General features: G+C 34.4%; 2 protein-coding genes across 3 annotated transcripts; one reads left to right on the forward strand and one right to left on the reverse strand.

Annotated features, from left to right (window-relative positions):
• Positions 1–7,940: 7,940 nt before the first annotated feature.
• Positions 7,941–13,194, forward strand: LOC107946330 (homeobox-leucine zipper protein HDG2). Of its 2 annotated transcripts, none has more exons than XM_041106955.1 (13): positions 7,941–8,191; positions 8,280–8,821; positions 9,392–9,618; positions 9,710–9,827; positions 10,007–10,195; positions 10,276–10,698; positions 10,799–10,900; positions 10,983–11,183; positions 11,277–11,451; positions 11,560–11,831; positions 12,067–12,162; positions 12,248–12,654; positions 12,764–13,194. In XM_041106955.1, exons 2-12 carry the CDS (start codon positions 8,717–8,719, stop codon positions 12,620–12,622), a joined length of 2,283 nt encoding a protein of 760 aa, XP_040962889.1. In that variant the 5' UTR covers positions 7,941–8,191; positions 8,280–8,716; the 3' UTR covers positions 12,623–12,654; positions 12,764–13,194. The 2 variants fall into 2 exon arrangements, with proteins under 2 accessions (XP_040962889.1, XP_040962890.1); XM_041106956.1 differs by having other exon boundaries at positions 7,960–8,191; positions 9,376–9,618.
• Positions 13,195–20,100: 6,906 nt separating this feature from the next.
• LOC107946331 (sigma intracellular receptor 2) lies at positions 20,101–21,251 on the reverse strand. The gene is made up of 2 exons (XM_016880598.2): positions 20,648–21,251; positions 20,101–20,547 (listed from the first exon to the last, which is right to left on the reverse strand). The coding sequence occupies exons 1-2, from the start codon at positions 20,963–20,965 to the stop codon at positions 20,365–20,367; spliced, it is 501 nt and encodes a 166-aa protein (XP_016736087.1). The 5' UTR covers positions 20,966–21,251; the 3' UTR covers positions 20,101–20,364.
• Positions 21,252–24,053: the final 2,802 nt, after the last annotated feature.

A 24,053-nucleotide genomic window follows, 5' to 3' on the forward strand; every position in this document is an offset into this window, starting at 1 on the left:
GGAAAAGATAATAGAATCTCAAAGGAGTATGATGGCTAAGTTGACTCAGTTATTGGCTGGAGGAGTTGACAAAGGAAAGGGATTGGTGCTCAATAATGAAGAAGGTGACAATGAGGGACTTGTCTATCCTCCGGACTTTACACCCCAACAAGTTGAGATATACCCGCGTAGGTCCTCTGTTACCATTAATCCTCCGGGTGATGCTGCAACACAAATGAATTTCCAGATGGGATTAGGCTCTAACCCCGGTGCCAATTTTGTTAATCCTGCTATTCCTGATTTTGATGAGATGGCTGGAAAGGAAAAAATGAATGAGGAACTATCAAAACAGCTCGAGGAAAGGTATAAATGGTTGGAGGAAAAACTTAAAGTGATAAAAGGTACTGAGAGCTACCACGGAATTGATGCTAGAGAATTGAACTTGGTTCCAGGTCTGGTACTTCCTCACAAGTTCAAAACACCAGAGTTCGAGAAGTATAATGGAACCAGTAGCCCCGAAGCACATATTACTATGTTTTGCAGGAGGATGACTGGATATGTTAATAATGACCAGTTACTGATACATTGCTTCCAAGATAGCCTCACGGGGCAGTATCCAGGTGGTACAATCGATTGAACCGTACCCAAATTAATTCATGGAGAGATCTAGCACAGGCATTCTTGAAACAGTACAGCCATGTGACTGACATGGTACCTGATAGAATTATTCTGCAGAACATGGAGAAGAAGCCTGGTGAAAGTTTCAGGCAGTACGCACAGAGATGGAGGGAGGTTGCTGTCCAAGTTCAGCCATCTCTTCTAGAAAGAGAGATGACGATGCTTTTCGTTAATACATTGAAAGCCCCATTCATCACACATATGTTAGGGAGTGCAACAAAAAGCTTTTCTGACATAATCATGAATGGTGAAATGATTGAAAGCGCCATAAGGAGCGGAAAGATTGATACTAGAGGAAATAACAGAAGGCAAGCCTCAAAAGAAAAGGGAAATGAGGTAAACAGCGTGAATACGTACGACAAATCGATTGCTAATCAACAGGGTTCATCAAGACAAGAATTAGGTGTGAAGCTAGGTACTGAAAAGCTCCAGTTCACGCCAATTCCAATGTCGTACAAGGAGCTGTATCAAAGCTTATTCAATGCGCATGTTGTTGCTCCTTTACATGTGAAGCCTCCACAGCCCCCGTATCCCAAATGGTATGATGCAAGTGCACAATGTGATTATCATACAGGAATTACGGGGCATTCCATAGAAAATTGCATTACCTTCAAAAAGCTAGTTGAAAAATTCATCAACATGGGTATTGTCAAGATAGATGGTTCATCTAGTACCCAGTCATGATTGAATATGAAGGGGTGTCGAGAAGTGTTCACGATGAAACAACTGAAGAAGAGACCTTGTCAGATTTTTGCCCTTATAGACTTAGGAGTGTTTTAAATAATTTGACTGCAGAAGAAGCCCCTGTAGTATTTAGAGATTACTCAGAGTAATGTTCAAAACACACTTGTTGCCTTCAGCCTAGAGGCAATAAGAATTCCTTTATGAAATAGGCTCATGTCTGAACGTCGTTATTCTAATAAAATACATCTTTGCATTTATTTTTTTAAGCCAATATTCTTTTCGAATAATTATACTTTCATTCTTTCGGATCTTCTTCCATATTATTCTTTTATTCATCCATAATTGTACAAATGATTATTCATACATTCTTTTATATATTCTTTGGTATTTACTATGGGTCCCCAGATATCAATGACATGAGTGATGTTGTTACGGACTCAGAAGTTCCTTTTGAGTGGGATTTGTGTTTAGAGGGATCTCATTACTTTAAAGATGACACAGATTGTATCCTATTTTCAGACTTGCTGAGGATGGTAGAATAGGAATAAAATCTTACTTCATGAGGGGAGAATGGAGATTGTGACTTTAAGATTGCGTGCATAACCGAAGAAATGAAGCATGACCTTGTTGAGTTACTTCAAAGAGTTCAAAGATGTCTTCATATGGTCATATTAGGATATGCTTGAGTAAACACCGACATTGTAATTGGAACAACAATACGATATCAAGAATTTACAGTATGTTCAAGATTAACATCATGAACGATGCATTTAGAATTCTTTGTCGAGGCAATGCCTTATCCTTTGGCTCATCATGGTTTAGCCTGTCGAAGTCAAGTTGCCATTTCTCCGTTGTTGGATTTCATCCTAATTGAAGAGGAAGATCCAAAGTTTTCGTCATAATTAAATTTTGCCCCAAAAGGCTCTATGAAAGAAATTTGATCACAAAGAAGATCTTACATTGGTGCTGATCGAAAGGGATAACGAGAACTTATCTAATCCTATGAGTTCAGATTCAAAAAAAAAACAAAAAACAAAAACAAAAATAAAAAATGAAAGTGAAAGAAAAAAAAAAGAAAATGGAGAGGCCAAAGTGAAAACCCGCAAAAGGCACTTTGAGACCAAAGGGGATTTGAGTTGAAAACCCGAAAAGGGCGGCTCAAATATTGATCAGAATGGGGCACAAGGTGATTAGAGTAACTCAAAGTTTAACCAGATTGGGGCATGTGGTGATCTTGTTATACCTGAATTATCAGGAAAAGGTAGGCAACATCTTGGGGCATTGACAGAGTACTGTGGATCACCTAAACACATGTCAAACTCAGAAGGATCTTTAAAAAGTTTGTACAGAGAAGTTCAAGCTGCGATATCTGGGGCACCCAATATTCATACTGAATTTTTTATTCTTGAAATACTTCATTCTTTTCCAAGATACATATTCCCAATCAATTTCTTTGCTATCATTGTTTACTATTTTTGATAATCTATTCCTTTCAAGCTATGCTCAGAACCAATTGTATTCTCATCCATTGTTATACCCTTTTTGCAAGCATGTTGCATTAGAATAATGAATAATGGACTAATGAAACTTTCACGAAGGAGGTTTTGCATATTACTCTAGGAGTTTCTAAATAATACAAGAGCCTGAAACAGGACTATTATTTAGAACGCACCGGGTTTAAAGGTTAGAAATCTGAAAAGGAACAGTCTAAACTAGGACTTTCTCTTTGGATTTTGCTGTCAAAAACATTGGATGTCGTGTTGATGACAAAGCCTAAATCAAACAAGCAAGTAATGATCACCAGGAGGTTACCTCGGGGAAGAGAGCCTTTATTTGCACATGAGCCTTTGGTACGATACCCTGGGAATGGTGTAAAGGACCATAAAGATTTAGATCATGTATCCTTGAATTGTGATAGGAAAGGATTGAGGAAAGCCACGTATTTTAGTAGGAGAATGATGGTATGAATTTTTGCACCCCAATAGATTAAAATTGGAGGGCAACCTGACTAAAGGTTTCTTCAGAAAAGCTAGTCAAGTAAGAAGGCGTTGTAGCACATTAGTCACAAAGCCTTAATAAACTTCGAGTAATGACAACCTAAGCGGGATCATTCTCAAAAAAATAAAATTTTGCATTCATGCATTTGATGCATTTTGATCATGTCATTCTAATCATTAGGCATAATTAAGTTCATTATACAGGTCATGCTCCCCAGAGAACAGATCAGTGAAAGAGCAGATCTTGTCTTCCTGTATCGACAGCGAAGCAGATCGAAAACAAAACCTTGCCTTCCTCGTTTGTAGTCGAGCAGATCGAAGATGGCGGATTTTACCTCCCTATGGTTATAGTGGAGTACATTGAAGCTAGTAATTCTACTTCCCTGGGTAGCAGTAGAATAGATTGAAGATTTCAGATCTTATCTCCCTAAGCAGTAGTGGAGTAAATCGAAGATGGCGGATTTTACCTCACTGTGGTTATAGTGGAGTATATAGAAGCCAGTAATTCTACTTCCCTGGGCAGCAGTAGAATAGATTAAAGATAGCAGATCTTGCCTTCCTGTATTGACAGCGAAGCAGATCGAAGATGGCGGATTTTACCTCCCTGTGGTTGTAGTGGAGTACATTAAAGTCAATAATTCTACTTCCCTGGGCAGTAGTGGAATAGATTGAAGATTTCAGATCTTATCTCCCTAAGAAGTAGTGGAGTAGATCGAAGATAGCGGATTTTACCTCCCTGTGGTTATAGTGGAGTACATTGAAGCCAGTAATTCTACTTCCTTAGGCAATAGTGAATAGATTGAAGATTTCAGATCTTATCTCCCTAAGCAGTAGTGGAGCAGATTGAAGATGGCAGATTTTACCTCCATGTGGTTATAGTGGAGTACATTGAAGCTAGTAATTCTACTTCCCTGGGCAGCAGTGGAATAGATTGAAGATTTCAGATCTTATCTCCCTAAGCAGTAGTGGAGCAGATTGAAGATTGCGGATTTTACCTCCCTGTAGTTACAGTGAGTACATTGAAGCTAGTAATTCTACTTCCCTAGGCAATAGTGGAATAGATTGAAGATTTCAGATCTTATCTCCCTAAGTAGTAGTGGAGTAGATCGAAGATGGTGGATTTTACCTCCCTGTGGTTACAGTGGAGTACATTGAAGTCAGTAATTCTATCTCCCTGGTCAGCAGTGGAATAGGTTGAAGATTGTAAGTCTTATCTCCCTGCAGTTGCAGTGGAATAGATTGAAGCACTAGCTCCTATACTTTTGAAGATGCAGTAGGAAGGAATGAGGCTACTTGAAGAAGAAGAGTTTCATGTTCCAGCAAGACCGGGCAAAATTGGGCATTTTTAAAGTCTTTGCTCCGTTCCTGTTACACGACAACGAGCAAAGAGGGGCAGCTGTAATACCCAATTTTAGCCCGGGCTCGCATATGGAAACATAATTTTTGAGGATATGCAATCTTAGATATGATATGCAATCCTAGATATGATATGCAATCTTAGATATGATATATAATCTTAGATATGATATGCAATCTTAGAATATATGATTTTGTAATCTTAGAGATTTAATTTGTAGATACCCTTTAATCTCAGCCGTTGATGTAATTGATCTGTACCGTTGGATTTGGGGAGGCTCAACTATAAATAGAGGCTTCTCCCTTCATTGTTGAAAGAAAAAAAGGAGGAAGAGGAATAAAAAAGAGAACGATTGGCAGTTTTTTAAAGGTGGCTTACTATTTTTTTCTTCCGATTATTTTTTTACTTATTTACGATTTTAAAAAGGGGGAGAAGGTGATACCACTGCGAATTTTATTTATTTATTTTATTTAGCCCCTCCGCCTTTTAATGTTTTTGTAATTTTTTTTATTTTTATTTTTCTTAATTTACCCTTTTATTTATTTTTATTTCAATTGGGTCTAAGTTGAACGGCGTCGTTTTAGAGGAGAAGGGAAAATTTCCCTTCCAGCCCCTTTATGTAATTCGCGCGTTCAAATTAATCCTTTTACTTTTATTTATTTGCGGATTTACCCCTGTTTTTTTACTTCCGACCCAATTTAGTCCTTTCTCATATTTTTCTTAAAATCAGTATTTCTAATTTTTTATGAAATTATTATTATTATATGTATATATATAAATATGTTTCTTTTGCATATATTTACACCTTTAAAAAAACTAATATTTTTCGTATATTTTAGACACATGTTTTATTAATTTTGATATTATCTTAATTATTTTAAACTTATATATTTTCATGGATGTATGTATATTTTTTTTATTTCAGTTATTTGTCTATTAATTTATGTTTACATATATTTTTTATTATCTTGTCCATTTATTTGATATTTTGCAGGCCATTATTTTACTTATTTGTTCATATATTTGCATTATTTCTATGCTATCGTAGTATTTATTATTGCATTATATATTTAATGTAGCATAACATTACATTTTTACTCGATTTTTAAAATCAAACTTTTTCAAAATGGATATTCTTTTAATTAAAATAAAAACTCATTATTGGGAATTCAACACGTTGTGTCCTAACGTATTGGATGTGACGCATGATTTCTCGAAATGAAGATTTTTTTAAAAATCATGAAGGAAATATTCCGAGTTTGAGATTCTAAAGGAATTGTGCCCTAACGTATTGGGTGTGATTTCTTAAATCTTGGATAAGTGGATGTTCTTTTAAAGTAAAGGAAATATTCCGAGTTTGGGATTCTAAAGGGATCGTGCCCTAACGTATTGGGTGTGATTTCTTAAATCTTGGATGAGTGGATGTTCTTTTAAAGTTTTATTGTATAAGTATTCTGATCTAATTCATTTTGGGGGAAATTAGAATGTTGTGCCCTAACGTATTGGGTGTGTCATTTTTGCTTCTCTAAATTGAAAAGGGTCTTAATATGCAACGTTTTAAGTTTTTAAAGATTATATTTTTAAAATTTTCGACCTTAAGACATTAATTAATTAACTAGGTACTAATTTTTGGGCGTAATGAGGGTGCTAATCCTTCCTCATGCGTAACCGACTCCCAGACCCGTTCTTCTAAAATTCGTAGACCAAAGTCGTTTTTAGGTGACCCAATCACACCTTAATAAAAGATTGGTGGCGACTCCCAACCTTCATTTTCTTTTTTTTTTAAGTCGACAACCTAAAATTTTTTGTTTTCAAAAAAATTGGTTTCGACACATATTAAAATGAAATGTATATATAAGAAGTATTAAAATAAACTTTTGGTTGGATAATAAATTATACCTTTGAATAATATAACTTATTTTAATTATAAAAAGATATTTTCGTAATTTTTTTAATCGAATTAATGTTTGGTTGGATCCAAACACCAATTCAATAAATAACTTAAATATTAATATAGGTAGAAATGAAAAGAAAAAAGTTAAAAAAAAAAGTGGTAGATATGGAATATAAGGAGGTGTGCAAGGGAGGCATGAAAGCAGTAAATGAACCTTCGGCATTGCAGAGGCAGTGTGGCTCAGAGGCATTTAATGTGAAGATGCAAAGCGCACACACATATATATAATTTATAAAGTTCAACATACAACACAGTATTTATGAAGTATGACAGTGGAATTATTAGAATATAAAAATGCAATTTTAATTTATTTTTGTTGGGTTGAATGGTGGAAGTTGAAACTTGCAAAGGCCCACCTACAAAGCTTAAAAGACTGATCATGTAATTTTAATAAACTGAGGAAATTGTTGTGTGTTTCAGCAATAATTTTTAGAAAATGGAAAGTTTTTTGCGGCATATGACTCACCCACCTAACCTTATTCCTTGCCTTATTTGCTTTCTGCTCATTTCATCTCTAGACCCAATTCTTGGTTTGGAAAATATCAAAGTCTAATTACAAGTTTGTTGGCATAGTCAATGGTTTTTAGACAAATACAGCAAGTAAACAACTTAAATGGAATTCTACAAGCCAAGCCAAGCCAAACCCAACACTTTATTTTATATATGATAAATTAAGACAGCATGTCGAACTTTTAGGGTTTGCTTATGTCTATAATCATTATTTACTTGTGCTTTAATACGTTATTCTATGAATTTCAAGAAAAGGTTATCTATTCAATTGCATTTCTTTTAAATATTACCTTAACTAGTGTGATTAGGACTGCTTAACATTTCCCTTTTTCCTTTTCATGTTTTTCCATGTTCATATTATTGAAAACATTTATCTTTAATCCTCAAATCAAAGTTATTCTTCACCATGATGCATGTAACATTGAAACTATACCAAAGGATATTATAACCAAACAAAGATAATAAATTAAGGTTTGGGTAGATGACAATATTTCTAAATTAATATTTCATGTTATTCACCAAGCCATATACATATGTAGCCATGAGATAATGTAATTGAAGATGAATATAATTATTGACATTCATGCAAATGTGCTTTGACTCTTAATTCAATAGATTTCACTTAAAATTGAAGGTAGGGATGAAAAAATAAACCAAGTTTGGTAGCCGTTATTCGTTGCACCAAACAAGAAAATCTCGTCTAAGCGGGGGAAAAGAAAGAGTAAGCTTTAAAGGCCAAATTCTCTTTCTTTCTCTCTCACTAGCATTTACACCTTACCCTCCATTAAATGCAATTGCACCCTCGCAATACGCTCTGCAATAACTCTTTGCTACCACAAATTTCTTCATCTCTTCCCCCTTTTATCCCCCTCTTCCATCCTTCTCCAACTCCATCTCCTACTCCTGCTTTTTGTGTATATCTATATCACTTTCCTGCTTCACCTCACCACCTACTTCTTACACCATTAAACCTCAACTCCAGTCACAACTGCCAACCACTTCCTCTTCTTCCTGGGGAGTTTCCTTTGTTAGGTCAAAGTTTCTCTGAAACCAAGTTTTTTGGTTACCTCTTTCAATTTTTTTTTTCTATCTTACGTTTTTTTATTCCCAAACGATGCAGGCAAAATCCCAAGACATAAAGGGAAGAAGAGGCTGGTTTTGAGAGATATGTAGACAGACAAGGCATAGTTGGATTCCCTTAGATCGTCGTCGGGACGTAATCTATAAATATTATATATTTTTTCATTTTGAGGGGCTTTTAACCCGATTTTTGTCTTGCAAGGGCTGTCTCGAATTTGTCATCATTTAACTTTTATTATTATTATTATTATTATAGATTCTGTCTCGCTTTGTACATCAGCACATAAGAATCTTCGAGGATAAATATATACTATATATAAATCCCAAGGAGCCAAAAGAAAAAACACACCAGAGTCAACTTTGTCTCTCACTGCTTGAGAATCTAAAGAGAACGTAGTCTCTCTCACTTAAATCAAAACACAGTTTTAAGAAGTGTGAAGAAGCTATCTGTAAGTGAATAAATATAGTTTCTGGACTATGCCGGCCGGTGTAATGGTTCCGACGAGAAACATGCCGTCAATGATCAGTGGAAACGGGAATGTTGGTGGCTTCGGAACTATCTCAGGACTTACCCTTGGTCAGGTTAGAACTATATATCTTCCCTTTTAAATCTAATCTATGCTTTCTAAAGGGATGATCTTGTTTGTTTTACTTCAGTCTTTTTCAGTTTTCATTTTGTGATTAATATTTTCCAGCTTTTTCCTCTTTTTCACACTCATTGACCTTAATAGTTTAATGGGTATTTTCTCAAATTTCCATTTCTTTTTCACACTCTAAACTAAACCGCGTATCTTTATCTCCTAATCCACTGTTTGGAACTTGTTTCCAAGTAATTTGGTCTTTTTGAGGATCTTTTTAGACTATTCGAAGCAAAATCCTCCTCGGTATTTGAGAAAAGCTTAATATACTCTGAACTTAGCTCCAGTGCTTCTTATTTACTCATTTTACCAACATAAACAAGCACTATCTCATAAAAATTTTGTATACTTTTTACCACAAATCCAGCACTCAAATGGTTTTCCTTTCACTTTTCCATATTTGGGGTTCGTTTTCGCTTAATCTTTGAGTGGGAAAGTTTTCCATTATGTTTGTTTAGATTGAAAAACCATAAGCTTCGGAATCTTAAAGATCTGTAGATATAATATGTTCCAGGAGCCTAATAACAACATGATGGAAGGTCAGCTCAACCCTTTTGAGATGACCCAAAACACTTCTGAAAGTGAAATTGCTCGAATGAGAGATGAAGAATTCGACAGTGCACTCAAATCTGGTAGCGAAAATCATGAAGGTGTGTCTGGGGATGATGATCAAGATGCTCGTCCTAACAAAAAGAAGCGTTACCATCGACATACCCAGCATCAGATTCAAGAAATGGAGGCGTAAGCTAAAAAAAACCCATGTAATTTAAACACTTTTTTATTCAACAACAACAAAAGCTTATTTTTGGCCAAATTTGTACCTTGCTAATAGGTTTTTCAAAGAGTGCCCGCACCCAGATGACAAGCAAAGGAAGGAACTTGGGCGTGTATTAGGGTTAGAGCCATTGCAAGTTAAATTTTGGTTCCAAAACAAGCGCACCCAAATGAAGGTATATAAACACATGTTTCGTTTGCCCTTTTAGATTAAGCCTTTTTGGTTTGAGATTTACCATTCTTTAAGGCCCTGAAATAGCTTGATGAATAGTTATAATTTCTGGGTTTTCCCCAATGGAAACACAAGCTAGCTTAGCCCATGTTGTCTTCACACGTCAATACTTTTGTTCTGCAGACCCAGCATGAACGGCAAGAGAACTCGCAACTTCGAGCCGAGAACGAAAAGCTAAGGGCTGATAACATGAGCTATAGGGAAGCTCTTAGCACCGCTTCATGCCCGAATTGTGGTGGTCCAACTGCTGTAGGACAAATGTCCTTTGATGAACATCATCTCAGGCTTGAAAATGCTCGGTTAAGAGAAGAGGTATGAAATTATTACTCTCACTCTGTGTGTGTATATATTGAAATATACTTACTAGTATTTGTTTTTGAGCACCATTCCAGATTGATCGTATATCAGCAATAGCTGCAAAGTATGTTGGGAAGCCAGTGGTGAGTTATCCTCTTCTCTCTTCTCCTATGACTCCTCGACCACTTGATTTCGGTTCACAAACTGGCTCCGGAGAGATGTATGGTGCTGGGGAACTTCTTAGGTCGATAAATGCGCCTGCGGAGGCTGATAAGCCAATGATTATTGAGCTTGCCGTTGCAGCTATGGAGGAACTAGTTAGAATGGCTCAAGTGGGTGAACCATTGTGGATGACCAGTCTTGATGGCTCAACCTCCGTGCTTAATGAAGAGGAGTATATTAGGACTTTTCCTAGAGGAATTGGACCAAAGCCTACCGGCTTCAAAGGCGAAGCTTCAAAAGAAACTTGTGTTGTTATCATGAACCACATTAGCCTCGTTGAGATTCTCATGGATGTGGTAAGCTTTTTATAATATGAACCCATCAATACCCTAGAATTCTAACATGCCGGAAAGCATTTCTAAGCCCTAATGTCTGGGTTTCTGAATTGAAATTCAGCACCAGTGGTCTACTGTGTTCTCGGCAATAGTTTCAAAGGCTTCCACTTTGGATGTCCTATCAACAGGGATTGCAGGGAACTATAACGGAGCCCTACAAGTGGTAAATATTCAATATTTTACTTTGCCAAATGCCAATTTATTCCATTTTCGTGACAGTTTTTTAATGATATTTAATTTCACAGATGACAGCTGAATTCCAAGTTCCTTCACCTCTTGTTCCAACCCGAGAGAGTTATTATGTAAGATACTGCAAACATCATGCAGAGGGAACATGGGCTGTGGTTGATGTTTCATTGGATAATATACGCCCTAATCCAGCAATGAGATGCCGACGAAGACCATCTGGATGTTTAATTCAAGAAATGCCCAATGGGTACTCAAAGGTTATAAACAATCATTTTTAATTGATTCTTAATAATAATAAAGTGCTGTATTCATCATCATAGCTCTCAATCAATGGCTTTTATGCGAAACAGGTTACATGGATTGAACATGTTGAAATTGACGATCGAGGTGTTCACAATCTTTACAAGCAGCTAGTAAGTTCGGGCCATGCTTTCGGAGCCAAACGTTGGATTGCTACTTTGGATCGACAGTGTGAGAGGCTTGCAAGTCTCATGGCTACTAACATTCCTACTGGTGATGCTGGGGGTAAATACTAATCCTACATCTCTTGTCTTTTAATTATACACTGAAATTTCACTTCTCTTAAGTACAAATATTAAATGCTAGTTGTTAATATTATGATATTTTGGTCAGTCATAACAAACCAAGATGGGAGGAAGAGCATGCTGAAGCTAGCCGAGCGAATGGTGATCAGTTTCTGTGCCGGAGTGGGTGCCTCGACAGCTCACACATGGACGACATTATCGGGAACTGGGGCGGATGATGTAAGGGTAATGACCAGAAAGAGTGTGGATGATCCAGGCAGACCTCCTGGGATTGTGCTAAGTGCTGCTACTTCCTTCTGGCTTCCAGTTTCACCCAAGAGGGTATTCGATTTCCTCAGAGATGAGAATTCTCGAAATGAGGTATTCCAATGCAGCTTGATATTCCATGATTGATATTGAAAGACACAAATTTAACTCAATTTGTTTGTGTTTCTTGTTTGGCTTGCATAGTTTTTATCTGACTTGTCTTATTTTAGGCATTCGAATATGGAAACCTTGTATTATAGTTAACATCATATTTGTTCTTTGTCTTTTAATTTGTATTCGAATTTAGAACCATTAAATAAAATTACATGTTGGTTTCGTCTGGATACAGTGGGATATTCTTTCTAATGGTGGAGTTGTCCAAGAAATGGCTCACATTGCTAATGGCAGGGATACAGGCAATTGTGTTTCACTACTTCGAGTCAATGTAGGTCCATTTCTTTGATTAATTTGTCCAAATTCACTTTGAATAATATATGAATCTTGAAAACATATCAAATGATTACATGCAGAGTGCAAATTCAAGCCAAACCAACATGCTGATATTACAAGAGAGTTGCACTGATCCAACAGCTTCATTTGTAATCTATGCTCCTGTCGACGTTGTTGCAATGAATGTGGTTCTAAACGGTGGCGACCCTGACTATGTCGCCCTTCTTCCATCGGGTTTCGCTATTCTTCCGGATGGGAGTAGTGGGAGCACTGGAAGCGGCATGGCTGATGCGGGTGGCAGCTCTGGTGGATCACTTCTAACTGTTGCGTTTCAGATTTTGGTGGACTCAGTTCCTACTGCAAAACTATCTCTTGGATCGGTTGCGACAGTTAACAATTTGATTGCATGTACGGTTGAAAGGATAAAAGCTTCTCTATCATGCGAGAATGCATGAACTGGCACAGCCTTCATGGTTTAGGTACCAAGGTATGTTAGCATAGTTCTTTACCTTGCAGTTTTCTATACATGCATATGTAAATAGATTTGGAGATATGAAGTACATAATTTTGAATAGTGCCTGTTTTGTTGGATGCAGAAAAGGGAAGGTAATTAAATTAAGAAGAATGGTGATTGAGGAATTTTGGAATTTTAGAATATGGGGGAGAAGTCAAGAGCGCACCTTGCATGGTCATGTGTTTAAGAGTTAGAGGTTCGGGATTTGACTTTCCCAAGATAAAAGAAATATTTACTACCAGCAAACAATGACCTTTATTTTATTTGAAGTAGCCCTTTTTTTCCTTTGGAATTATTAACTGGCACCTTTTAATTTCTTTTTCCTTTTTAGATTATGATTTAGTTAAACTGCCTTGAATATTAAAACCAAAAGGTTTAATGCATTTCACAATGCTTTTGTCAATGTTATATTTGTATTTTTATGCTATAAATAAACAATGTGATCCCCGCATACAACACAGCAGAAAGGCTGATTAAGTGAAAGAAATTACATTAGGGCTTTACGTATTGCAACAACCGCTTATACTTACAAATTTACAAATTAATTTCTTTTATTCACTATCACTCAATTAGACTTTGGTGGACAATATCTTTGATAATAATTGCAAGATTAATGTTTCCAACACATAAATGCAAAGATTGCTTAAGATTTACAATCCTCTGCCTCCAAAACATAAAATAAAATGATGAAACTTGATTTTATGTTGTTTTCGCCATTAACACAACTCTCTAAAGACATACATTTATATAACTCTCCTTCTTTTGTCCTCTGTAATGCCAGAAACATCATTATTTTCGAATGTACTTTTTTTTTATCTTTAATGATTGGTCCTTTTAAACTTAAATATACATCCTTCAATTGTCAATTAAATTCTAATTTTATTAGCGTTTTATGACAATGTCTATTTTATGATTAGCTAATGCTACTATAAATAAAGCAGTTGATAATAATTTATAGTTTTAAATGTGTTGAATGAAGGTACTATATTTTAGGAACGGATCATATTTTCGTATTGCCTTAATTACCATATCTTCGTACCGCCATAGTGATGCCATCATTTTAAATATTTAAAAATTGAATTTCAATTTTTCTCCAGAAAAAGAAGAAGAGAAATTCAGTTAAATTAGCTAATAATGATATTTGTTGATTCAAAGTACAAGGGGCAAGATAAAGAGAAGGTTGTGGTGGTCTGAAGAAGACTAATTCACCTAAATAAGCGAAGAGTTGAAGAAAGACAAGAGGATAGGGAGAAGACTATGAGAGCTAAGGAAGCTAGGTTGCAAAGGGTAATTGCTTAAGGGGCCAAAGTATCCCTTTCTCATTATTTGGGAGAGTATTTGTAAGAGAGGTCCTTTGCCTGCTAGTGTGACGTAGTAAGTTGTTACAAAGGAGGTTGCCATCATAGAATACACAAGGGATGTGTATAGTGGGGCAATCCTATTATTCCTTCAGGTAGTACGAGGTTGTTACATTTATGTGGGTTCTAGTCGTTCCTGAAAGGAGTGTTCACACTGAAAAACATCTGGCAATATGGAGGGGGATGCCTCTTTTATCAACTGGTGGCTTACTATGGGTAGTCGATCCAAAAAGTCAGTCAATTGAGGACAACTTGTCGGATGATAAATAAAGATTTGCTCTCAGGTGTCTAGCTAGCCCTTTCTAAAAGTGCTATGTGTCTAGCTCGTGTTATGGTATAACAATATACATATAGGACAATATATAGCCCAGAAGTTCAATAGATCTATTCCAAAGAAAGATAAATGATGGCAACCATAGTTTTATTCAACTTCAGTGAAAGCAATATATGGGTAGTTATGTTCATGGGTCATGCCAAATCCATTTTGTACTTGATCATTATATGTTTGGTCCGACTTAAAATATAAACTTCAAATTTTATCTAAATTTATTCATATATAAATAGGTAGCCCAATTTCCATTTATACACATTCATATTTCATAATTTTTTTAATAAAAATTTAACTTATACTATACTATAATTTAATATTTAATAATTCTATATGTTTTTTTATGAAATTTTAAACATAGAGAACCTATTTTTAATGCTTATGTTATATTATTATATATTATCATATATTTATTTTTTATATGATATAAATTACATAAAATATAAAAAAATATGATTATATTTAAAAGTAGATCGAGTCGAATTGTGTCGAGCTTGGACCTTTAATGTTACAAGCTAAGTTAAGCTTATATTTTAAACATGCTTAATTTTCTTATACAAATCTATTTTTCAATCCTAATATTTCTATCCCACTCAACAACATTACAAGCAATGGGTCAATTATTACAATCAAATGGAAGTCGGTTAGGCCATTGGAACAAAAAATTCGACTATTGCTAGTACGTCCACTAACCTGTCTTAGGTTCCTAGTGTAGTGGTGGATATCCCACTTCAATTAACCAAGCCATTTGTAGATACTCAATTTTAGTTACTAACATTTTATTTCTTCCTTGAAATACATAATATTATATTTCAGAAAATTGTGCTTCCAAGCGTATTTCTTCCGAAGCAACAATTCTTATTTAGAACAGTTGTTGTTTAGAGTAACTATTGTTCGAGAATAACAATGTCTAGAAAAACTATGTTCAAAACAGGGCTTTAGTTAGAATACTTGTCATGCAATGTAGTTGTTATTTGAAAACAACTAAAGTTTGGAACAACTCTTGTTTAGAATTATGACATTTCAAGAACAACTATTGTTTGCAACAACTTGTATTTAGGACAATTGTGTGTGTGTGTGTGTGTTTTCGGAAGAGTCATTATTTAGAACAAGGTTTACCAAGAAAAACATCACCACAAGACAACTTTCATCCAAGAACAACCATCATCTTGCATTTCAATAGATGTTTCACGAAGGTTCTTTTGATGGAAAGAGGAAGTGTTGCAAACAAGTGAACAACATGTACTGGAAGAAGGCAAAGAGGAAGGCTGAAGCAAATCTAGTAATATGAAGTTTAGCTAGCTACTCACTAAGTATTATAATACAAAAATTCATCATCAAAGAGTAATTACACTATCTAACACCAGGAATGACTAAATTGCAAAACAATCAAAAGTGCACAAATAAAAATTTAATGGATTAATGTGGTTGATTGACTTCCATGTTGCTGATCAATTCTTGGATTAAGGATCTAAAGGGTTCAAACTCCTAATTGGTTCAATTTATCTTTCGTCACCATTTTACCTAATTAGACGATTTAATCTGATTTATCTCTTGATTTCACTAAACTAAATCAGGACAATCAAATTGGTTCTCGATTGGCTCTCCTCTCGGTCTCACTTATCTAAATGTTCACTTAGAGGCACTAATTCTAGGTTTTGAAGTTTATTCTATTTAGTCTAACTTTTACGATTTAGCCCCTAACCAAAAACTAACCATGTAACATTTCCGTCAACAAATTACCATGAGATTTAGTTACTATCTATCATCAACACACAAACATCAGTCAAATACATGCTCAAATGATTCATTAAAGAAAGCATGAAAAGCAAGGTTAAGAAAATCTTAGGGACTCTTGATGGGGTTTTTGGAAAGATAATAAGAACAACAACAACAACAATGATGATGAAGAAAACACAACCAAAGTTGAAATTTTTACACTCTTGAAAGTTAACAAAGCTAAAATCTATTGAAGGATTTAAAAGGAAATCAACATACAAAGTAAGTTTTTTTTTATCTAAGTGCAAGGAAGTAAAAGCTATAGTAAAAACTAAGAAAACCACCAACTACAACCACTATGCTGAGAAAGATAAGAGCTAAAAATCTAAAAATGGAGAAGAGAATAAAAGCTAAGCTAAAAAAATGATAAAAAGGTGTTTCCTTTAAGTTTGACAACAAAAACATCTTTAATATAGCCAAAATTCAACCCTAAAACTTGACAAAAATGCCCTTGGAATGTATAAGTTGACTTGTGTTTGTGCTGGAAATAAAATTACCCATGTAGTATTTTTTACCTCGACAGACATCGATGTCGTGACATCCTTGACAGACTGCTCCAACTTAGTTTTTCGTTTAAGTCTTGCACCCCTGAGGTGATGGAGGCTCATTGTCATGATATTTTGGCATTAGTGTCGCGACACCTATGTCAGATGTAGTTCTCTCAATATTTGGTCGTTGTCGTTTCCCTATAGAAACTCAAACAGACCATTAGACTTTCAATGACACTATTTTACCAATTTAGGTCTCAAAAGGATTAAAATTAAATAAAAATGATCATTAATACTAAAAATGTAACACCTGTAACCCGTATCCGTCTCTAGAACAGGGTTATAGAGTATTACCAAAATAAACAGATTAAATACAGACATTTCATATTATTATTTAACATTCATGTCGGATATTATTCATAAAGTCCATTATGAGAGCCCTCAATGCTCAAATTTCACTTTAGAATCAAATGGGCCGCTGGATAGTGTGAGTGATCTCCGCCAAGCTTCCAAACCAACGAGCTTCTGAGTACTATAAAACAGAGGAAATACAACTGAGTAAGCACTTAATGCTTAGTAAGTTCGTATAATGGGAAATTATCTTACCATTCATTTACTCATACAATAAACATGCATAATACATCCAAAGCAATTTGACAATTAGCCTAACACATGTAACCTCAACAAACATGTTAGTCATGTATTTCATGTGAATAACAAGAACAAGGATGAGCTCATCAGGTATCGAGTTTCCAAGTATTTCATGCATATACAGATAATAGTTTTATTTTGATTTCACATGTTCTCATGTCAGAATTTCACCCGTTGAATCATTTGAAATCTCAATGGATACTTGGGTAGTACGCCTGAAGTGTACAATGCTATAAATCCATCAATTCATATCTGGGAGTGCTTTTATGAGCATTTAAATAGAAAGCTCTCTCTCAAGCACTATAATGGGAAGCTCATCGAGCCTTGTAATGGGAAGCTTATCCAAGCAATATAAAGGGAAGCTCACAAAAAGCCTATAACGAATAGCTCCAAAGAGCAATTAATGAGTAGCATCGAAGAGCAATTAACGGGAAGCATCGGATAGCCATATAACGGAAAATTCAAGCAAGCACTAACGGGAAGCTCACAAAGAGCCTTTAATCGGGAAGCTCACGAAGAGCCATATAACGGGACACTCATAAGAGCTGCGGTGTGCCCACAACACATGTAGGGTCATAACCGATCGAGATGCTCCGAAGAGCATTTAACGGGAAGCTCGTAAGAACACTATAACAGGAAGCTTGAGAGGGCTTCTAACGGGACGCTCTTTTGAGCTTCGGTATGTTCGCAACATATGCAGGAACACTACCATTTCGGGAAACAGAACCCTATATCTATCGAATCTCATTATCCAAACGAGACTTATTTATTTATTAGAGATTTTCAATTATGAGATCAATTACATAAACATATATGACATTTACACAATTTACATATTCAACACTCAATATAAGCATATAAATACACACAATTAAGTTACACGAACTTACCTCGACAATTGTTCGTGACTTGTAAACTACTAATCCGATACTTTTTCTTTTCCACGATCTAACTCCATTTTTTATCTATTTGGATCTATACAAATAAATTTGACATCAATTTAATACAATTTACATTAAATTCAATTCAACTCACATCTTAGAAAAAATTACCATTTTACCCCTATACTTTTAATTAATGATGATTTCGTCCCTAGGCTTGAAAAATAAAATTCATGCAATTTAATCCTTATTCCAAGCCAAGCCGAATTTTACATGTATCAATAACAGCCCATGTATTTCACAAAAATAAAAAATTTCCATGAATTTTTACAATTTAGTCCCTAAATTACATTTTCATCAAAATTCCTTTAACAAAAGTTGTTTATCTATCAACAACCTTTCATATTCTACCATAAAACTTCATAATTCAACTATATTCACCCATGGAAAAATCCTAGAACTTTGATAGCTTTGCAAATTAATCCCCAAAATAGCTTAATTATGCTATTACAATCTCGAAAACATAAAAATTACTAAAAATGGGACAAGAATTCATACCTAATTAAGCCAAGAAAGCTTGCTTGAGCTCTTTTCTCATAGCTAGGGTTTTCATAAAAAAAATTGGGAAAGATGATGATAAATTATGATATTTTCTTTATTTAATCATTTATCATCTTTTAATATCTTTTATTTCCAATTTCATCCTTTTCTTTAATTAAATTTTCATGAATGAATCAGCATCTTTATCTACTAACTTCTCTTAATGGTCTATTTTCCATATAAGGACCTGAAACTTTGAATTCCATAGCTATTTGATACTTATAGCTACTAGAATGCAACTTTTGCATTTCATGCAATTTGGTCGTTTTATCAATTAGACATGTAATTGGTAAAATTTTCTTAACAAAATTTTCATATGATTTTCCTATTATAATTCAGACCATGAAATAATATTAAACTAATTTTCTTTTTGAATTCGGATTTGTAATCCTAAAACTACTGTTCCGATTTAACTGAAAACGGGTTGTTACAAAAAAACTTAAAATCAACGAAAAATATAGAGAAAACACGTAAATTGCTTATAGGGAACCTAATTTAAAATATCAAATTATGTGAGAACAAACTCATTAAGTTTTTTTTTCCTTTAAAATTTGTTTTTTCAACAGGGTGTGATAAATGCTAGTTTATTATTTATTTAGCTTAATTGTGGCTTAAATTAAGCTCTAACATTTTCTGAATTTACAAATAAATAATTATAATAATAGTTTAATCAAAATCGATTATTATAAATATTAAATTAAAGAAAGTAACTCGCCTCAAATTAATTATTTAACCAACTCACATAATTTTCACATGGTAAACCTTAAATAATTATAATAATAGCTGAAGTGACGTTTGATTATGGCTTTGTTTCAAAAGTGTTGTTGGAGAGATAAGAGTAATGCAAATAAAATAGCTTTATAACTTAAAAAGCCAAAACAATTTATTTATAATTTTATAAAATATTTATATTAAGCAAATAATTATTTTCCTCTCAAAATTTATTTCAAATATGTAAAATTATATATTTAAATTTATAAGGGTTATATTTTGATAATATTTAAATATTAATTAAATATTCAAATAATTAATGTTATATTTCATATGTTAAACTATTAATAATGTTTTTGTATATTTTTATTAAAATATTAAAGAATTTAAACATGAATATAAAAGTAGACTTAAATTTTGAAGCAAAGACACATCAGTTTTTAAAAACCAATAAAAAATTGTGGCATTTGAAATCGTGGTTGAGCTATGGTAGCGGGAGTGTGAAGGCGTTGAAGCATTTGGGTTTTCTTTTGACGGTGGATTAAATATAAATTTAATTATTTTGGCATTGCCTGCCATTCTTGACCACAGTTGGCTTATAATCATAATTTTGAACCAAATCATACAAATTTAAATAAAATTTGCATTAATCAAAGACAAGTAGGCCACTAAAAACTGCGATACACACTGTAAACAAAACAAGCTGAAAATGCAGCCTAAGCAAGTATTACAAATACTATTAGATTGCTAATATATTTGTAATTTGCCTACTTCATTTTTTTTTTATCCTTATTTAGCTGCGGATCAAACAGATTAGAATCCCTCCCTTATTATTGTATTAGCATGGTCTCTTAAAGAAGACGTTTGAAACTGATCGGGGATCAACTTTAAGCCCTCTTTTTCACAGCCGACGAAGGTCCATTGCCAATGGATGGAGCAGCCTTGCTCGATTGTCCAACCACCCCTCGCACTATAGCCAGAACCCCTAATGGAAGAAACGGTGGATAATACATGGCCATCAAATTGGCTGATGCCTTCTGGGAATTGAGAATGTCTCCCACCATAGCTGTCTGAATTCAGAACGGAATTCAAATATAAGTATAACGGAAGGAATCATGTTTATAAAATTAATTTGCATACTAAAGAAAGAAAGAAAATTATTTTAGTTACCGTAGAGGCAACGATAGAGGCACCAAAGAGGAGGCAGGTGGTGTTGAACCAGGGCTTAGAGTATAACAACCCATAGATGTTAAGCAAAGCGAGAGGGAGTTGGTAAACAAGTTCCAACGTCATAAGTGCCTTGAAAAAAGCAGGCTGCTCAAGCACCAAATAATCTTGGGTTAACGTGGTATAAACTTGATAGAAGGGATTGTAGGCGTGGGGGAGGATGGACTCGGGGATGTCCAACTGAGCTGTTAATGTGATGCTGAAGAATGATAACAATAGAAGGTAATCCACCACCTTGCCTAGAACTCCCATGTTTTCCATCTATGCTTGATCCTCACTTTTTTCCCCCTTTTTCCTGTAAAGCTTACAAGTGATTTTGATCCTACAAATATTTGATCATTTAAAGGAGTGATGAATGAAGACTGAATTATATGCAGTCATCGATTACGACTCAAATATTAAGAAACGCAGCCAAACATTTTTTTTAATTGCGCCAAAAAGCAGCCAACTTTGACGGAAGGAATAAAAAAACCAAACACCCAACACCCAACAATGGTGGGTTTGAAACTATCTTTTTTAGTTTTTTTATTTCTTGGTCTCGGTAGCGTAATCAGTCAAGAGTTGAGGGCTAATATTTTTAAATATAACAAAATAATTAATTTTTGTGTTTATAAATCTACATACTAATAATAGTATCCTTAAAGAAAAAAAGGTAAACGGATATGATAACTTTTTAAAAATCCTCAACTTCTCCTTATTGTAATAATAAATATACAAAATTAAATTTTAAGGGTAAATCATAAAAATAGTTTCATATCTTTGTTTAAGTTGACGTTTCGATTATCAATGTTTCAGTATTTACAATTAAGTCATGGGCATTATTGATTGATAACAATGTGACCATTGTAGTCTTTAAGGGTTGGATGGAAATCATAGATGACAGTACAATAATGGTTAAATGGGCATGTTGATGTCATATCATTATCACATATTTAAGCATATTTTTTTTACAAATTATAAATGATTTTAATATTTAAGAAATTGATAGTTAATTGCATATAACATATGACAAACCTTCGTATTTGTTTGGTGTTGGCGTATTTGACTTTTAGTGGCTTGTGGTTTAATTTTGTTATGCAACAAAATAAATAATTTTTTACTACAATCTAGATTAATCATCCTCGTCCATTTGAATAATTTGAAAGAGAAGGGAAAAGTTTAAAGTATTGAATATGCTTTTACTTATACTTATCATTATCCTTTGAGAGATTCTTGAAGTTGCTCGAAAACTTGTTTATGAAGACTTTTATGTGATAAATACTCAATATAATTAATGAGATAATTTCAATTTTTAAATGAGAGTGTAAAACTTATCAAAACTCTGTTGGGTTGGACAGCTTGTATTAGCCTATAAATAGGTTGCTTGTGGCATCACTTGGATAGTGCTTTTGGAGTGTCTTTGATAAGCTTCTTGTGATTTATTTTGCTATTTTGTGTGGCACTCAGGTTTTTCTTGAAGAGTTCTATTATTTGTATTGTGAGGTATTTTGGGTGAGTGATTTGTAACAATTGGGATCGATGTTAGAGTGACAATTATTTTTTTGTGTAAAGGTAGATTGGGCTTAAGCCAATAAGTAATTTAGACGATTGTTGAATAAAATCATTCACCGAGCGAGGCCCTGTAGAGTTAACAGATATTGCATGTTATTTATCCTTACTTTACTCATTGCTTTACTTTGCATTTAATCTATTCTACTCGATTTTGTCCCATTCCCCATTAAAGCGAAACTGTATTGCAATCAACCAAGTTATCTGTTTGAACAATAGTTGGAATGAAGTGCAAATTGAAGCTTTCTCAAGTATAATTAGCCAATCTTTTCTAAACCGTCCAAATAGTACCTATGAAGAGATTACAACAACCAATATTTTTTATGCCATAAAAGACCTTTCATTGAAATGCAAGACACAAAGTATTGAATTTACAAATTCAATTCAGAACAAAATAGTAGGAAGTAGACAAAAAAAAAACATCATCACCAAAAAAAAAAGAATCAACAAAAAGTTTTGAAATTCACATTCAGCCATCCTTGGTCTTTTTGAAGCTTGTGACTGTTGTGTTGGAGGAGTGGGGGTAATGAAGTCTTAGACTTAAGCACCATTTGACTGTGAATAGTTGACCAAAAGGTGTCATCCTCTTATATGGTATTTTAGGCCTTGGATGTTAAGTAGAATTTAATATTTCCAGGTTAAAAGGTTAAGGTTGTTGGGTGGAAGCTTGCTAGTTAAAAGTTGGGCTTGATGGTTGGAGGCTTATTGGCTTGAAGGCTGAGGTTGGCCTTACTAGGTTGAAGCTTAAGGTTCTTGGGTTGGAGTTTCAGGTTGATGGGATGATGGTGTGGACCTTGTAACCTATACAGAAGGAAAAAAATATGATTTTAATAATTGAGAAGACATACACGTGATCATTATAAGAAGTTATGCACATTACCTTATTGTTACCTCCAACTAACTTGTTGCAAGTCTTTGAATTATGGCCGGGTTTCCAACTTTTTTGCAGTTTATTATATACCTTCTTCTGCTCACCTTTGACCACTCTTGTTGGTTTCATCAGCTTCTTTCTTCCTTGCCTTTCAAGGTTTTTCTAGTGGCCTTCTCAATTCATGAGGCATCAACATAAAATAATATATATACATGTCATGTCACACGAAGGTTCGAAATAGGAAAACTATTCCTGTTCTCCTTCAACTTCCTATAATATATTATCTACTTTCTAAAATAGATTATCACATAATCTTACATGCAAATCTTTCTGTAATACCCCCTCAAGTTGGAGTATATAAATTGTAAATGCCCAATTTGCTAAAAAAAAAGACAATCAAATTGTTTCTTTTCCAAAATCTTTATAAATATATCTACTAGCTGATCTTTAGTAGAGACATAGGAAGGAGAAATAAGACCATCTTGAATTGCATCCCGAATAAAATGACAATTTGCCTCAATATGCTTCATAAGTTTGTGATTAACAAGATTACGAGCAATATGCAGAATAGTTTGACTATCACAAAACAATGGAATAGCTTTAGGGTAATGCACCCTGAGACTGAGCAGCAGAGCCTTTAACCATTTCAATTCACAAGTAACAAAGGTCATAGAACAATACTGTGCTTTAGTTGATGATCAAGAGACAGTGTGCTGCTTCTTAGTTTTCCAGGAGATAGGCGACTACCTAAGAAACATGAGTCAGCTAGTTAAAGACCGTCAAGTGATGGGACACGCAACCCAATCTGAGTCACACCAGCCTTATAAAGACAACTTGCTATCTGAATGAAGGAAGGTACCCTGACCCAATGCTCCTACTTAGGATGCTGCATAAATTGAGATAAAACATGCACAGAGTATGCTAAATCTG

Source organism: Gossypium hirsutum, chromosome D12, assembly GCF_007990345.1.
Source record: "Gossypium hirsutum isolate 1008001.06 chromosome D12, Gossypium_hirsutum_v2.1, whole genome shotgun sequence".
In the NCBI taxonomy this organism is placed as follows: domain Eukaryota; kingdom Viridiplantae; phylum Streptophyta; class Magnoliopsida; order Malvales; family Malvaceae; genus Gossypium; species Gossypium hirsutum.